Source organism: Aphelocoma coerulescens, chromosome 3 (genome assembly GCF_041296385.1).
Source record: "Aphelocoma coerulescens isolate FSJ_1873_10779 chromosome 3, UR_Acoe_1.0, whole genome shotgun sequence".
In the NCBI taxonomy this organism is placed as follows: Eukaryota; Metazoa; Chordata; class Aves; order Passeriformes; family Corvidae; genus Aphelocoma; species Aphelocoma coerulescens.
The window spans coordinates 79,650,732-79,667,612 of record NC_091016.1 but is presented as its reverse complement, the minus strand read 5'-3'; the positions used below and the strand labels follow the sequence as shown (position 1 = coordinate 79,667,612).

Below are 16,881 nucleotides of genomic sequence, written 5' to 3'. Positions count from 1 at the left end.
GTTTTAGTGCCCACTTGTCAACAGCATTGGTATATAAAGGTATATAAAGATATATAAAAGTGATTTGATAAGGTGTCCCCTCTCTGTTTTTTCCACTGAAGTAGAATATAACTCGTCTGACCTGGGAGACAAAGGGGAAGACGTCCAGCTTCATGACTAGCGCCCCCCGTACATCACGTGAAAGCATAAATGCCACACTGGCTAATGAGGCACGGAGAAGGAATGAAGGTAGGGGAAAAGCAGGGTCCTGTGGGCCTCTTTGTTTCCTTCCAGCCCTCAGAAAATACATTTGTTTGCTTTGAATCGTGTTCCAGATTTTTTTTTGTGATCATGAGACTTGAGTTACGCTGTCTGTAGTTGTTTCTTCTTGCTAGAAAGGTTCTTTTCTCAGCATGAAGGTGAGCATAAACTCAGAAAAGAAATGTTTAATTCTGTTTCTGACATGCACTTTGGGCCAAATTTCAAATCTGGAGGGAGAGAGGTCAGCTGTGTTTATAGGTTCAAAGATTAGATCAAGCATTTAGAGTTGAACTCGATGATCCTTCTGAGTCCCTTCCAAGTCAGCATATTCTGTGACATCACCAAAAATCCTAGTGAACCTAAATTCTTTAACAATCAGATACTCACTGATTTGTTACTATACCTTGTTTATTCAACTATGACACAAAGATTTTCTGGCATAACTTCAAGTGGCAAAATGGATACCCGAGTCTCACAGCAAGGACCCACAGAAGCAGTATTAATGGATGATTACTTCTGGAATTCTGTATAGTAATATTTCTCCAGTAGTTTTTGGTTATTTTCTTTGTTTTTCAAAAGAAAGAGTCACATTTAACAGGAAAAGAAACAGAATCTCTCCATTATCCAGTCAGGACTCTCCAGCCTTTCTGACAAGTGCTCAGGTTAGCACATTTTCAAAAGCACAGGCATATTTTGTCAACTTGTGGGGAATGCTGACTCAGGATAAGGCAAAACCCACAAGGCACTGAACTAATTGTGAAATGCCTTGTGTGGAAAAATGACTTCCTGATCCCTGCAGTAGCTGCCAGCGCTTTGATATATGATGTTTAAATGTCTGCATTGTGCTCCTGCCTGCAAGATAATATTAAGCTTCTAAACATAATTTGTAATATCTACATTTATATATATATACATATACTGTGAACCCCTATTCTAAGAGATACTGAGTAGTGCCTGGGTAGCTGAAATACTGCAGTGAATTTCTAACACATTGAGCTATTTGAGCTGACTGAGATGCAAACTGTAAACAGATAGTGAAAATGGCTGTAAGTCCATAATTTTGGGAACATTTATGTGGCTTTATTAACCTGAGGCTTTATAAGCAATGTAGATTTTTAACAGCATATTTCACTGTCTCAAAATAGATGAGGTTAATATCAAGACTACCCCCAAGTGCTTTGACATAATCCCAGGAAAATGAGTTTTGATGGAAACTGCGTTGATGAAAACTACCTGCAAAATCCATTTTTGTAGAGTAGGCTGAATGGTCAGTTCTATATCAAAAGTACCTTTGTGTTTGAGAACCAAAGATATTTCCCATGGTGGGAATATCCTGGAGCCTTGCAGTCAGGGAAATCCAGCCCTCCTCGTGCAGAAACTCAGAGTGGTTCTGGCAGAGACCCAAAGACTCTTGGACACATTCATCCCCATAGGGTTCAGCACATCCAAATTTCTAAAAGCAGTGCAGTCATACCACTAGAAGCCAGAGGAGACATCTGGAGTGCTTTGATTTTACCCCTCATTTTTATTCCTGTTTTATTCCTGTTACGGACCACTTTTGGCTAGCTGGCAGAGTAATAATGCAGCAGGGTTGAACAAGTGCCAAATTAATTCCTATACAGTTTCAATGCCACATTTTTGAAGGTGAGCAAAGGCACAGGTACAGGAAATGAAGGGTACAAATGTACCACAGAATGGATCTGTACCTGTTACAGGACATAAACCATGGTAATCTACAGAAACGTACTTGTAGGTCCTGTTTGTTTTGGTTAACACCAAACCTTGGTTTTGCCAAGTGCTTACAGCCGAAGGACAGTGAGTTCCTGGGATGTGCAATCCAGTGCATGGTGACATTTTAGTTGGCCAGTGTAGAGAAGGTTCATAGCATTGCAGAGGGCTTATTCATTTAGATAGGAGATGTCCGAATAGATCCAAATGAGAAGTTTTTCTATGCTGCCTTGCATAGCAAGGTTAAGAAAAAAAACAGTGACAGTTTAAATAAATCAGATGTTTTTGCTGAAGATTATACTGTCATTTTCTTCAATTATTCTTGACATTTCACCCGTTCATATTGTGATCTGAGTTAATAATGGAAGAAAACCCAGCTCTTGTTGCCTTGTTTATTCTTTGTTCTCAAGGAGATAAGCTGTTTATAAAGATAACTTATTTGTTATTTAAATCACTTTTACAGAATTTGTTTGTTTCCTTGTTTGAGTTTCTAAATATATTGCAACAATTGTGATGCATCTTTGAGATGTCTATTCAATTCACTATGATTTGTACTGGAATTCATTCCTAAATGGGCACAGGTGTTGATAGCTATAATATGCTGGAATGAGTCAAAACCAATAAATGCCCAATAGAGGAAAGATGAAAGAAAATGCACTGAAAACAGCTCTTTTAGGATGTGATAAATAGGCACTTTAATTCACTACTTAATTAGGTATATAGTGCTGAAGATGTGTCTGGAGAAACTACGTATTTTAAACAGCTGAACGTGTTAGAGTGTAACTTCAATCACTGCTAATATTTTCGAGATCATAAACATTATTTTTAGAATTAGCAATACTATTCAGGATATAATCAACTTTTGTTTGCAAGCTGTTCTATAGTTCCCTAAAGCAACATTTTCCAATACTTTTGTAAAAAAAAAGTTCATTGATAGTCTGTGAAACCTACTTGCTCACTTTCCCATGTTGCACAGAAATTTAATGCTAGAATAAGAGATAGGAATCCTGACATTGCAAAACCAAAAGTCAGTTTAAGCACTTCCTTTGTACTTTACCAGGAACAGGCACTTTGTTACCTATTTCTTGCACAATACACTCTTCAAGCAACATCTCCTGAAGCCTCATCCTGACCTTTGGGTGCATTTCTGATAGGAATGACAGGCCGGCCAATGAAGAGGTGAGTGTTATGGTTAGGGATTCCCGAGTGCCAGTGCCCTTCCCTTGGAGTGAAGATTTTTTGTATTGTGCTTTTCTGTCAAAAGAACTTTGTAGTTGCATTGGAGGTGCTTGGATAAGGCAGTCAGGTACCAAAGGAGGAAGGTGGTCAGCATTCTCCCGAGGAGTTCTCAGGAATTGCACGTGGGCATGTGAACTGATACCAAAGACAGGGTTTGCTGTGTGCTAAGCAGACACCGAGACTAAATCAGCCTCTAGGGTTTGCATTATCTCCAGAGAAATCTGCCTTTATGTTAATATATCTTGTTGTTGCATTTCAACATAAAAGTGATACTGATAGACATAAAACTGATACTGCTGATGTACAGATAGGTTGTAACTCTGGCCAGGGATATTTGTCCTTAATATTTTACAAATATCTGTCCTTAGTATTTTATGGTCCATGTTTTTAGAGATAAAAGCAAATAGCACAAGATAGAAATTATCAACAAAGGCAAATTCAGTTGCCAAAACTCCCTGAGGACAGCTGTGGCACTCAATAGTGCAAGGTGCAGCACAATACAAATGACAGAATCACTGAATAGTTAGGGTTGGAAGGGACCTCTGGAGATCACTTAGTCCACCTAGTCTAGGTCACTTAGAGCAGGTGACACAGGAACGTGTCCAGGTAGGTTTTGAATGCCTCCAGGGAGGGAGAATCCACAACCTTGCTGAGCAGCCTGTTCCAGTGCTCTGCCACCCGCAGTGTAAAGAAGCTCTTCCTCATGTTGACGTGGACAAGGAAGTTGTTTGGGAACTGGAGTGCACGGGTAGGGCAGTAAGGTGTTGTGTGAGGCTCCAGGTGGGTCTGGAAAGTGGATTTTTACCGAGTGGCTGGAGCAGCTGTGTAGGGAGTGCGGCCCTTAGAGGTGGGCTCCTCAGGGGCTCCCCCGCAGCGCAGTTTGGGGGACAAAGAGAGGGGGAAGGAGCCAAGGACCAGCAAAGGACCTGGGGGTGCTGGTCGACAGCAGCTGAACATGAGCCAGTGTGTGTGTCCAGGTGGCCAAGATGGACAATGGCATGCTGGCCTGTATCAGCAGTAGTGCGGCCAGCAGGACCAGGGGCAGTGATTGTCCCTGTACCGGTGTACTTGTACAGTCTGTCACCTGCGGCCCTGGCGATGCTGCATATCAAATCCTGTGTCCAGTTCTGGGCCCCTCGCTACAAGAAGGACATTGAGGGGCTGGAGCGAGTCCAGAGAAGGGCAATGAAGCTGGTGAAGGGTCAGGAGCAGAAGTCCTGTGAGCCGCAGCTGAGGGATCTGGGGTTGTTTAGCCTGGAGAAAAGGAGGCTCAGGCTCCTTTCTATAACTTCCCGAAAGGAGGTTTTAGCCAGCTGAGGGTCGGCCTCTTCTCCCAGGCAACCAGTGACAGGATGAGAAGACACAGTCCCAAGCTGTGCTAGGGGAGGTTTAAGTTGGACATCAGGAGGGATTTCTCCACAGAAATAGGGATTAGATATTGGAATGTGATGCCGAGGGAGGTAGTGGAGTCACCGTCCCTGGAGGTTTTTGAGAAAGACTGGACGTGGCACTTAGTGCCATGGTCTAGTCGACATGGTGATGTTAGGTCATAGGTTGGACTTGATGATCTCCGAGGTTTTTTCCAATCGAATGGATTCTGTTGATATGCGGAAAAGACTCCACTACTGAAATAGGTAGTAAAGTAGGTATGTTTATTCCAGCGCTGGGACGCATGGGGGATAATTCCTCCAAAGTCATGCGTGCTGACAGCTGCATTCAGCTTGGTATATATCGGGTTACAAGCTCCATAGTCATTGTTTCCCAATACGGCTATACATATTCATTGCCTAGCCCCGCCTAGGCTCGCCTCATATTATAATGAGCCCAAATGTCACTTACATCTGCGTTGCGTCTGGTGGTCGTGGGCAGGGGTCTCCGGGACGAAGTAAGTCCTCAGATGAAGTAGACAGTCTCATTCTGACTTTTCACCTTGCTTCCCTGCGCATGCTCTTTATGTCCCTGGCCCAACTCCAAACTTCAAGGCTGGTTTAACTTAGTTTTAGGTTCGAAAACAGGATTTTTGATCAAGATTCCTTCTCTTTATCAATAGTCTTAAATCTTCTCATTCTGCTTTGGTAGGCACAATAAGTGTTGAGCAAGCTGTATGCATTGTTTTTAACCAACAGCTTCTTAGCAAATCATTTAACCTCCGCCGCCCCTTCCTCTCCCTGATTCACTGTGATTCCGTGACCCAGGCGGGAGCGGCTCGCTCAGCACCGACCGCGCCAGGGCTCCCCCAGCTCCGCGGGACTCCATTTCCCAGCGCGCCCCGCGCCCACGCCGCCACCGCCCCCGGGCCGGGAAGATGGCGGTCCTTGAGTCGCCCTTGGCTACTGCGTGCTGCCTGCTGCGGGCTCTGGGGCGCCGCGCCCGCCTGCTCCCGCTGCACAGAGGTCAGTGCCGCCGCCGCGGCTCTCCGGGGCTCACTGGCCCCGGGCGGGCTACAGGCTGCCGGGGCACCGCGCAGGGAGGGCACCGAGGAGCGGTCGCCGGAGCCGGTGCGTGCTTCCCCTCCCCGTCGTGCCGCGGGTCTGTCCCCGGCGGAGGGGAGGTGGGTGCCGGTGCCGGGCGGGGCAGGCGGCAACCGCTGGGACACGCACAGGCCCCGCCGCTCTGCCGTGACCTGTCGGTGTCCTCTGATTCCCCGGCCTGGGCTTGTCCGCGACCCAGCCCTGGAGGAGATCCGCCTGCCGGGGTGGCACCGGGAGTCGCCCCCGGTCCCCTGGGGGACCCGCGAAGGGGGCCCCTGCCTTCCCGAGTTGGTGATGCCGCTTCCCCCCGGGACACAGGCTTCGGTGCGGTGCCTGGTTAAAGTCTTGCGGCTGCACCGGGTGCTCGGCGAGTGCGCCGGTGGCTGCCAGCGCTTTGGCCGGGCTTTAGGGTGTCTAAGGGATTGTTCTCCCTCGAGGATCCTCCGGTGTATAACGAACGGCAGCTGTGCTCTGTCTTCGCAGCCTTGCTTTGAAACTCGGCTCAGTACACAAATTTACGGGGTTTTGTTAACTCGAGGCTTAGGTTAGGAGCAGAGGTCTTTTCTCTTTAGTGAGAGCTCTTCGTCCTCTGTTAGTCTGTCAAAAGTGTGAGAATTCGGGTGGTGACTGGTGGCTCCCAGGATTGATAAATGTTCACATCCACACATCATGTTGTGATTGTACAATATTTATGCATCCTAAGAAAAATAGACAAGCACTGCAGTTAGTACTGTGGTTGCATGTGTTTTATTAGTTATTGGTCTAACACTTGGACTCTGTGTAGTTTGTTTTTTATAACCACCATACTAGAATTTAGAAGAAGTTGTCAGAGCAAATCCAGTGGCTTTAGGCACAGTTTGTCAGCTTCCATGTTAAGGGGAAGGTAGTCCTTGCGTATGTTGTTTGAGGACATCAGGCTGCAGGGATGGGCTGCCATCATGGAATTGATTTATCCATCATGGAATTGATTTATAATCTTGTTTTCATGACTAGTTTATAGTCTTTTCTTTGTTTTTGTGATTTGCCTTCCACAGTTTTTTACCTTTCTCTTGATTAAAATACTTGACTAGTAGTATCTGTGTAAAGTTCTAATTTCACTGATACACTTCTCTTGTCTTTCCCTACTTAAGTCTATAGGTCAGGTTGTGAAATGGGATGTGCATGAAAAAAATGCAAGTAATCTTCTTTCAGAAACGTATCAGGCATGTATACAAAAAGCAGAATTCCAGTTCCAACTCACATTTCTCTAGAAGATACTGTTTCATATGCTGCCCGAATGAATGGCCTTCAGTGATTCATCTAAGGTCATATGAGACAAAAGTGCGAGTCCTTGTCCTTATGTCTTAGCTGCAAACTGCTGCTTCTGGTTTGAACTACTAATTTCAGCAAGGGTGGGACTTTTATGAATTTTACATGATATTGGCCTAAAATTTTCAATTTGTGCAGATAACTTAGTGTGTATATACCCCCTCCCAATATGATTGGTTGGATTTTGATTTTTTTTTAAGCTTGCTTTTAAGCTCTGGAAAGTAAATAATTTTTTCAGTTTACCTTCTCTTACATTCTTGTCATTGATCATTGTTCAATATTTTGAAAGGAGCATTTGTTTATTATAGGACTATAAATGTATTTTTAGCTTTATACCTAGCACATGATCTCTTTCCCAGAAAGCTTACATGACAAGTCTTTGTTCTTCTGCAGGTTTATTCATGTGTTTAACTTTAATACATGTGTTTAATTTATCCACGTCCTTGTACATCATGGGGTAATTTACCTGTTTGAGACAGATTCTGAAAAACTTGCATATATATTTAATAAAAGATGAGATGAGGACTTTATTATTGTTTACAGGTAGTAGCATGGAAAAAAGAATAATTTCTGATCTTTTGCTACCTTTGCTCCTATTTTCACACAGGAAAATAACCTTTGGAGCTATAAGACTGTACCATTGCCCTTCCTCCTCACTGTGGTGTCATCTGCTTAATCTTGCGTTTAGGAAGGTCTCTGAAACCACCATCTGCCTGTTGATGAAAAGTGCCCTCTGACTTCCAAGTCCTTTTTTTCTGTCATGGCAGTTGTGTTTCATAGGCAGTTTTAGCAGCTTTACACTAAGAGTTTCAAGGTTTGAAGCAGTTTGGCTTCATTGTGACCCAAACTAATATTCTGAACTTCAGCTTGGATTATTGAAAACATGACAGCTTTTAAAAGTTGGTTTCTATTACTTTTTTTTTTTCTTCTCTCCACACAAATTCCAGGGTTTGTGAAAAGCTCTCAAAGCAGATTGTGCTGGCAGAGCAGTAATGACACAGATGTGGTCCTTGTACTTTGTATTAACACTGCTTTAGTAGAAGCTATTTCAGCTTCTTGATTATGACTGCCAGCAAAGGTGGCACTTAGGTGATTTTGGGGTACTTAATATTGGTGCAGTTGCAACCTACATGAGTTTGGTTTAGATGCAGTTCTCGCACAACTCTAGGTTGGAAATATTCTTTATTTTTAAGACCATGGTTAAGTAATTAACCATTAGGGAAAGTGGAAGGGGAAAGTGTTAATTCTCTATCTCTTACTTTGATTACCCTCCTGTGCTCTCAACCTCTTGGCTGCTGTCAGGATCAGTTTTGGTATGCCACAACCCAACTTCCATTTCAGTTTGTCTTCTTGCGTAAATAACTCCAGTGCCTGCCTCAGAAGTGACTGTTAGTTTCATAAGCTGTGTCATTGAAACTCACATGCCTTTTTCTGTGTCATCTCAGACATCAGTTCTAAGTGGGAGTAGAAAAACTCAACAACACACTGATCAGTGTTCCAATTTGCTGCTCTTTTCTAGAGCAGAAGGTGCCTGGAGTTCAGAACACTTTTTGTATTTTTATGTAGGCATTCATTATCTTTGCTCTGGTAAATTAATGTCAGTTTACTGAATATGTCTTAACTCCCCTGCATGAAAGAAATTTTTTATAATTCCAGATTGGCATTTTTTTTAATAAGTTTTATTTGCCTTGGTGAGATTTTCCCCTCCGATTTCTTTCTTTTTTTTGGGTGTATCACAGTAGGTCTTCACTCAGGTGTGTCTGTGATCCTTGTATGGGCAAGCAGAAAGGCAAATGCAAAGAGCTAATTATATGGTTTGAAATAAAGTGAGATTATGCTTACATATGTATGTTTTGGGAACAGGAATTTAAGAAAAAGTTGCACCTTGGTGTCAAATCTGAAGAAGCAGGGAATGTCAGGTTAAATGTGGTAACATTCAACACTGTCCTGAACCCTGAAGGTGGGAAAGATAGGTTATGGATAACCACATGTCTAGTTTTACCCTGTTCTATGTAAAACTAAGTGAACAGTGAACTGATGCTGTGCTTTTCTATAGTTGTATCTAGAACACTTCATATGTATAGAAGATAGGTATATACTTTTTCTGTGTGTGACATTTAAAGATTTCAGAAGGGAACTAATAAAAATTGAGTTGCAGTTTCTGTAATACAAAGATTAGATAATAAAACAGTAAGAGATAAATAAAAACCCATATTTTCAATGTGGAGAAGAGGACTGTAGGACTACAGTTAGTGCACTGAATCATAGGTGATTCGTGTAGTTGAGTAATTGATTTTTCAATCTGTTCCACAAAATGCAGGTTAGAATGGAAGGTGTATGCTTTTTTCTGTGTCTTAGAATAGTTTATCACTTGTATAGCTGCTTCTGTTGACTTATCTCTAAAACCCCCACATGCTCTTCAGTAGTGTCTGCCTTTGTTTTGCAGCTACAGGTGTGAGGTTATCACTTAACCAGTTACTGGGTGTCTCCTGGCAGTGTACTATAGCATGCCCCCATCATATTTAAATCCCAGCGTTCAATATTATTTTAGGAGAACAGTGAGTGATTTGTGCCAGGACACCCTCTGTGGCTATTTGGGCATAGCCTCCATCTCTGTCATCTGTTAATGACAGAGTATTTCTTCCACTCCCAGGATGGTTAGCTGTGAGTACACGTAATCTCAGACAAACCCCATACTTCTGGGGAGTCCTACTGGTGTGCTTTGTCCATGGCCAGGAAGGTCATGAGCCACAAACCCTTTCTTATTCCTAAATCAACTTTATTTTTTTTTTTTTCCTTCAATTCTGTCATAAGAAGTAAGAGCTCGTGGACTTACAGGTACGAGGGGGCACACTGGAGCTCTTGGAGCCATCAACTTCTACGTATTGCAAAAGCACAGATAGTTCAGAGGTATGGATCACAGGAATGAGGTTGGCTTTTTTTTGGCAGTGGAATGGTGGAAAGCAAGATGAAAAAATTTTGACAGATCATCTGAGCAGCCTGGTCTAGTGGAAGGTGTCCCTGCCCATGGCAGGAGTGCTGGATCTAGGTGATACTTCAGCTCCCTTCCAACCCAAGCCATTCCATAATTGTGTGATCTATGCCTTTTCCCCTTCCCTTCAGAGGCAGGTCAGGTTTTGCTGACCTGTTTCTGACAGATTTCCATCAAACTTATTTTTAAAATTCACTCCACATCATTGGAAGTTTTACAACTTCTAGACTATTAATCTATTTCACTACCTTAATTATAGTTATTAAGATATCTGTATAAATACAATTTCCTTTTTTTTTCTCAGTATCCTGTTGTACATATCTGGAGACAGCTATATGTTTTTCTTCTCTACAGGTTTTACTCAAAGTTTTGCAATAACAGACTTTGAACTCAACTTTCTTTATGTGATCTCTTTAGATAAGGATGAGCTAATTACTCTTAATTCAAAGCAGTAACTCAGTTCCTTCAGGAACGAGAATTTGGTTCAATTATTGGCTGCAGATATAAACAGTGACTGTCTTTTTATGTAGAAACTGTTACTTGCAATAAATATAATTTGATCTAATAGTTCAGTTTTATCCTTCTCTTTTCTATCTTTCTACTTAAATTTTTTTTTGTGCCTTTTATGGCATCTTTATGGCTTGTGACCCATATTTTAAAAAATAATCCTTTAAATCTCCACTTACTCTCCTATTTGGTTCATGCTCTTATAACGTACGATGTGAAAATTGAAAAGTGTCTTCCAGGGCAGACTATACCAGTATTGAATAGAACAGGTTTGGGGTTTTTTTCCCCATGTGTATTTATATTGGAGTACTTGTGTTTATTTTATTTTAGTTTATTTTTCGTCTAATAGTGTTATGATATTGTCTCACTATCAGTTTGTGATCCAGTGTAGCCTTGGATCCTTTTTTGCAGAGGTACTCTTTAGCAGGTCATTCCCCATCTCCTGAGATAGTTATTTCCTCTAAACAACATGCTTTGTCCCTGGTGAATTACATCCTATTTGCATTAGATTATTTGTCTAGTTTGTCAGCATTTACTTGCCTTCCAGAGTGTCTGCAGCCCTCTCCTGATTTTCTGTTATTTGCATTCCCAGGCTGTGTACTTTATCTTGCCGTATATGGCATAGATGGAGATTCAGGGTTGCACCAGGATGAGATCCTGAGCCCTCTCTGAAACTCCGCTGCAGATATACACCTAGTTTAACTGTAGTAATTATTCATTACATATCCTTTTTCCAGCTGTTTTGTACCTGCTCAAAAGTACTTTCACTTGCAACTTTCCTACTTTATAGATGGCAATGCTATGTGACAAAAGCAGTACTGCAATTAACGTGCTTTTCCTTCACCCATTAAGCATGATGCCTGATCAGAGAGGACAATTTGTTGGTCTGCTATTGTTTCTGGGGAGCTAATGTTGCCTTTTATTCATGTTGTTACCATGTTAAGTACTTTATTAAAAGAAAAAAAAATCTTGTAGTTGTTGCAGTATTTTTGGGTGTTCTGAAGTTGTGTTGATTGACCTATAAACTTCTGGACTTACCTTTCCCTCTTTCATAAAGACAATCTTTTTTTTCATTTTCCTAGTGTTTTTGAATCTTACCTGCCTTCAGTGAGACCTCAAAGAAAACTGTTAGAGGCCATTGTGTTGCTCGGGAAACTTACCTAAAGTATTTAGGAATGGATTTCCTTAGAGCTTAGGTTAAAAATACCTAACTATGTAGTCGTTGACACGTGTTTTTCCTACACTCAAATTTATTTCTTTTATCATTGCTAAAAATCATGTTTTTCTTTATTATACTTAACCTGTTAAATTGCAGTGGAAGCAGAGAAGACATTTAACAGCTTTTCAGTGTCTGCCGTTGTTTCTGAGCTTAATGATTTGGCAAGCCTTCTTTGTAAACTTATGCATTCTTTCTTTTCCTAGTTATGTCTTGTTTTATGTCTAGAAATTCTGACTTTTTTCTTTTTAACATCTTGTTTCTGACAATATTACTACCTGGGCTTGTCCCTGTCTTTTCTAGGCAGAAGATAATGCCAGTAGATCAGGCTGTGGCATTTTAGGGCTTCACAACTATTGCCTTGCTTAGTGTGGTGTTTGAGTCTTTCAGCTTCCTTACAGAACTCCTGATTTGGTGTCTTGTTTGTTGACTTTTAAATACTTCCTGAAGTTTTACCTAAAGGATTATCTATTTAGAGAAATGCACTTTGGAATTTTTAAGTGGTTTTACCCCAATTTGGGAAAAACAAGGTCCAAGCTTTCCTTGCAACAGCTCATCCAAATATTACCAACTCTCTAGCTGGACATCTTAGAATGTGTGCTTGTTAATAAAAAAAAAAGGAATGTTAAAACATACTATTAGAGTAAAGTTAGAAATTGAGTTAATGAGAAATGAAGGGGTAACCAGTGGTTATATAGGTAAGTCATTGTGTATGTCTTTGTGTAAACTGTTAGGAATGTGTGTTGTTTATAAGGAGATGCTTTTCAAAACTTCTCTGTTAATTGGGTACTTCTGTTTTTCCAGCCTACACAGCTCAGGCAGATGAGAAGACAGGCCCTGGTACTCCTACAGATGCTCATGCCAGAGCCTTATTGGTTTGCAATGGACCTTTAGAACATTATGACTTTCTGATTAAGCAGGAAGAGCTGAAGAATGATGAGCAACAAAGAAGAGTTGTGCAGCACCTGCAGAAATTGCATGAGAGCCTTAAAGGCTACAGCATTGATTCAAAAAATATCCTTTCAAAGGTGAGGTTTATAATAATAAAAATATTTTGCATTTATGTTTGCTCATATGAATGTGCTTAAAATGCATACATTTCTGTCAAGAGCTCAAATCTTATTTTTGCAAATAGATCTTTCCAGATAGATTATTCTTCATGTTTCAATCTTTCTTCTTTCTTTTTTGATTTTTAAAGTCCAGTGGCACTCCAGAAGTAACCAAATTAAATATTGTTGAAATAATTCTGTAAGAAAATCTGATATGGTTTTAGTTATATCCACTGCCTGCCTTTCCAAAAATGTCATTTGGCTGTAGGAGAGAGGGGCCTAAACCAGGCTTTAATTCTCAAGCGCTGGTATTATACTCGTGTGTCTGAATTGCATAAACTGAACACTGATGTTTTGTGCTCTAACAGATATTCCACAAATAATTCCATACCATAATATTTATCAGACATGACTTTTAAAAACAATTCTTCTCCACCTTGCTAGTTTCCAGGTGAGGTAAGGAAAGAAGCTGTAGGGATAATCTGCACCCTTGTTGTGTTTTTGGGAGCATCACAGTTTCTTTTCAAAGGGTTTACAAAAGTTTAGACATATCCCTGTTGCACATTGCCTTAACATAGTGCCTCAGTATTCATAATGCTGTTAGCCTGCTGTTGCATCTCTGTAACTTTTCCCTGAAGCTCTTGACACAATGCTTTCCAGACTTTCTTTGACAGTATTTTCCGTGTTTCTTGTTTTCATGCTCTTGTTCTCAGATTGCTGCTCTGGTGGCCTTGTGCCTGCAAATATTGATAGCACTGGTATGGCACATTCTCATGGGAAGCAACTAGAACTGGGGTGGGAACTCCCTCCTCAGCTTTCCTTGCCTCTTGTTTTGTAGATTTGAGTTTATATCCCAGAAAACCAAATGCAGCACTCAGCAAAGCAGATAAGACATTTAATTCCTTGCTAAATACTGGGCAATCATAGATATGCACAAAAGCTGAATGCCCAGTGAATGTGCTTCATTTGTACCCGATTAATGTATTTCAGTCAGCACAGTTGTAAGATATGGTCAGGGGAAACAACAAGAGCAGGATGTTTGATGAAGTCTGATGATAAAAGTATAGTGCTGGGAAAGAGCACGGCAAAACATACACTGTTTTCTCATCTGCACTTTCCCTGCCTGCACTGGAGAGACCTCCCTGTCCCTAGGAGGGGGGAAACTGTCAGTGTTTTCCCCAGCTAGACTCTGAGTGTTTTTCTTTTGCATTCTCTCTTTCTCTTGCACCACTTTTGGGTTTTTTCTTTTCCATCAGAATTAACTAACATTTATGGTCAATGTTTACCGTCATTTGCAGTCCTTGCTAACAAATCTCCATGACAGCCTTTCTCAGCATTCCTTACACAACACTCCTCATCTCATGGGCATAAATCTAAATATGCAACTCTGTTGAACTTGTTACCTAACCATACCAAATTGTTCTCTTAGCTGGCACAAATACTGTGTTTTGTTTGCAGGGCAAGACTAAATGATGTAGCATGAGATGAGGGGAGCTGAAGCCTAGAGGGCTCAAGTGCCTTTAAATAGCACGCTGTCCTCTGGCCTTCAGGCAACAAATGACAAGTTAACCATTCTGAGGTTCTTGTGATGGGTACTAGCTTCAAGGTGTGAAAAAGCAGAGAACAGGACAAGTATTATACCTGTAAATGGGGCTGTTTCAAATAGGCAGGAGTAGCAGGGTGCAGAGCATTGGGAGAGACACCTGCCTATCAGTCTGCCTGCAACATCCCCTGAGTGCCTTAAACTCGGTTATGTAGCTGCAGATCATGTATTTTCTATTCATATGCTTGACTGGAAATGCCATAAATATCTTCCTGCCTCCTGATGGAAGGAAGCCGACTAAGCACCTAGGAAAGAGGTTTTTATTAAGAAGAAACCTGGATGGGAAATAATGCCATGAAGTAAAAGTCAGGCATTCCAGAAGAAAACTCACAAATACAGGAAGCAACCTAAGGGAAGACTGTTCCTAAAGGGCAATGAATGTCTCTTTGGAAGTTCTGTTCTGGAAGCAGTTGATGCTATCATCCTCATGGGTCCCTTTCAAATCAGCTTTAAACAGGGTGTTTGGCCATGTGTTCCCGTGAAATCCCTGCCAATCCAAATCATTCAGTGATTCTAACTCTGATGTGGGAATTGGTTTGGGGTGTATTTCTGCCTTTCCTCGCAGTTGGGTCAGGTCATCACATTATTTACCTTTTTGCTTTAGGGATTACTTTAGTTAAAATTATTAAAAACATACAAGCAGTGTAAAAATGATAGCTGGAGCCTGAAAACTGTATGTTTATTTTAAAACACTTGTTTGTGTTGTGTGTGGGTGTATGCCTAAGGATTCATGTTGTCTTGATGGATTTGTGGGCTAACTCTTGAGTCTAAACCCAATCTCCTGACTCAGTCTGGGCAAGTACCAAATGAAAACTAGAAAGTTCCTTTTTTCAAAAATGCTTGTTTCTTGTCTTTGGTATGTAGAGCAGTGTGGCAGCATGCCTGAATGCAAACATTTTTTGCTTAAATGTAAGGAGACCAAGCTGGATTCAGCTTGCTAAACTACTTCTTTAATTTGAATCTTAAGCTGCTGACCAGTGTCTTGTATCTTGTGAGGATCCTGGGTGTGAAAAGCTGTGGGGTTAGGTGTTGTATTTTTTTCATGTCTGGGTTTCTTTTTAGTCTTTGGTGTTGGTCTTACAATCTTTTAACTTGCCTATCTCAGAATTGTCTTACTGTACCTGGACTGTAAAAGAAGTCATTCGAAAGGGAGCCAATTATCAGATTTGCTCTTGGTTGGGGTTTTTTTGTTTTGTTTTTTTTTTTTTTTTGACATAAATGCCAGACTTTTATTAATTTTCATTTTTTAGAAAAAAATGTTATGATGAAGGCACTGTCTTTCCTGTCAAACCTGAGGATCAGTAGGCTAGAGCATTTTGATCTTTTCTGGCAAGATATTGTGGGTATTTGAATATTAAGTTCTAAAAGCACTGTCCTGGAGAATAATTTTGAGAGCTGACTTGTGTGAACTGGAGTGCCCCAAATCATTGTTAGTTGCTAGAGCAGGTGTTTTGTAATAACTTTGTAGATCAAGCATTATGTGGGCTTGTTATTTACTGATTCTTTGATTGGGAAGTGTGAATAGGGAAGAAAGCTTGTATTACAGAGAACAAATACCAATCTTATTCTATTTAGGAGATGCGATGCTACTTTGTCCCTACGAAACACAGCTAATTGCAGTAAAGCCAGACTGACACTTTCTCACTTAAATGCCATTTTTTTACTTGAGAATGTTTTTCACTACTTCCTTTAGAACATTCCACTTCTTCATTTAACACTGCTTTAATTTTAAACCAACTTGAAAAAATTGTTGCATGGCTCACTGATGGAACTAATGAGTCAGTGAGAAGCAGCTGAAGAACTACTTGCTACTGGGGATGGTGTTTCTGCAGTTCGAGGTTTTTCTTCTAGAGTTCGATATTTCTATGGAAATCTCAAGATTGATAACCAGGTTGAGCACTGTAGGGCTGTGCCATACATCAAAACCCCAGAAAAGGAGGAGAGCAGTGACTTTTGCATAAATCTGTCAAAGCTTCCTAGCTTGTGTAATTAAATGAAATCATTACTCAGGGAGAAGAAGTCACAACAGCTTTGTTTCTCTTCTACTATCTTTGAGGAAGCAATTTGCCAGTTCACACAGAGTTTCTTTTGAGATAAAATGAAGCCAAACAGATTATAGTTTAAATTCTAGTGAAGGCCAGGTTTCACTTCAGCAAAGTTGTAATCAACATCTTAATGAAGGTTTCCCCAGAATAAGTCACAAATGTGAGTAGATAGTTGGTAAAATCATACGTTTGCATCTGTTGAGGAGTTTCCTAAGTAAGCAAAATACTTGGTTTTTTATTATGGACTTCCAGCGCAGCGTTGCTGCTGCAGACTTGGTTCAGTTAGAGCTAAGGCTTTTCATGCCAAGAAGAGGTGGTGATGAGTACTGCTGTCTGGAGTTGGCCTGGGTTGAACAGGATTTTTGTAGGTTTATGGGTGGAATTCATTCCTGTGACCAGTAGAAGGCTTCTCTAGGAAATGCTAAGGGTACAGGGCACAGGTAAATCCTGTATTCATGAAAAGCTCGTTGGCATTCTCCTCTC

The 16,881-nt window shown here is 41.0% G+C and overlaps 1 protein-coding gene across 3 annotated transcripts in view; it reads left to right on the top strand.

The window, feature by feature from the left end:
* The first annotated feature begins 5,420 nt into the window (after positions 1–5,420).
* Positions 5,421–16,881, top strand: part of AFG1L (AFG1 like ATPase) — a 62,648-nt gene continuing 51,187 nt past the window's right edge. For 2 of the 3 annotated variants that reach the window (XM_069011022.1, XM_069011021.1), the window contains exons 1-2: positions 5,421–5,600; positions 12,506–12,729. In XM_069011022.1, the coding sequence (XP_068867123.1) occupies positions 5,513–5,600; positions 12,506–12,729 (312 nt within the window). In that variant the 5' untranslated portion in view covers positions 5,421–5,512. Of the gene's footprint in view, positions 5,601–12,505; positions 12,730–16,881 lie in introns of those variants that run through there. The other variant, XM_069011023.1, reaches the window with a different exon arrangement.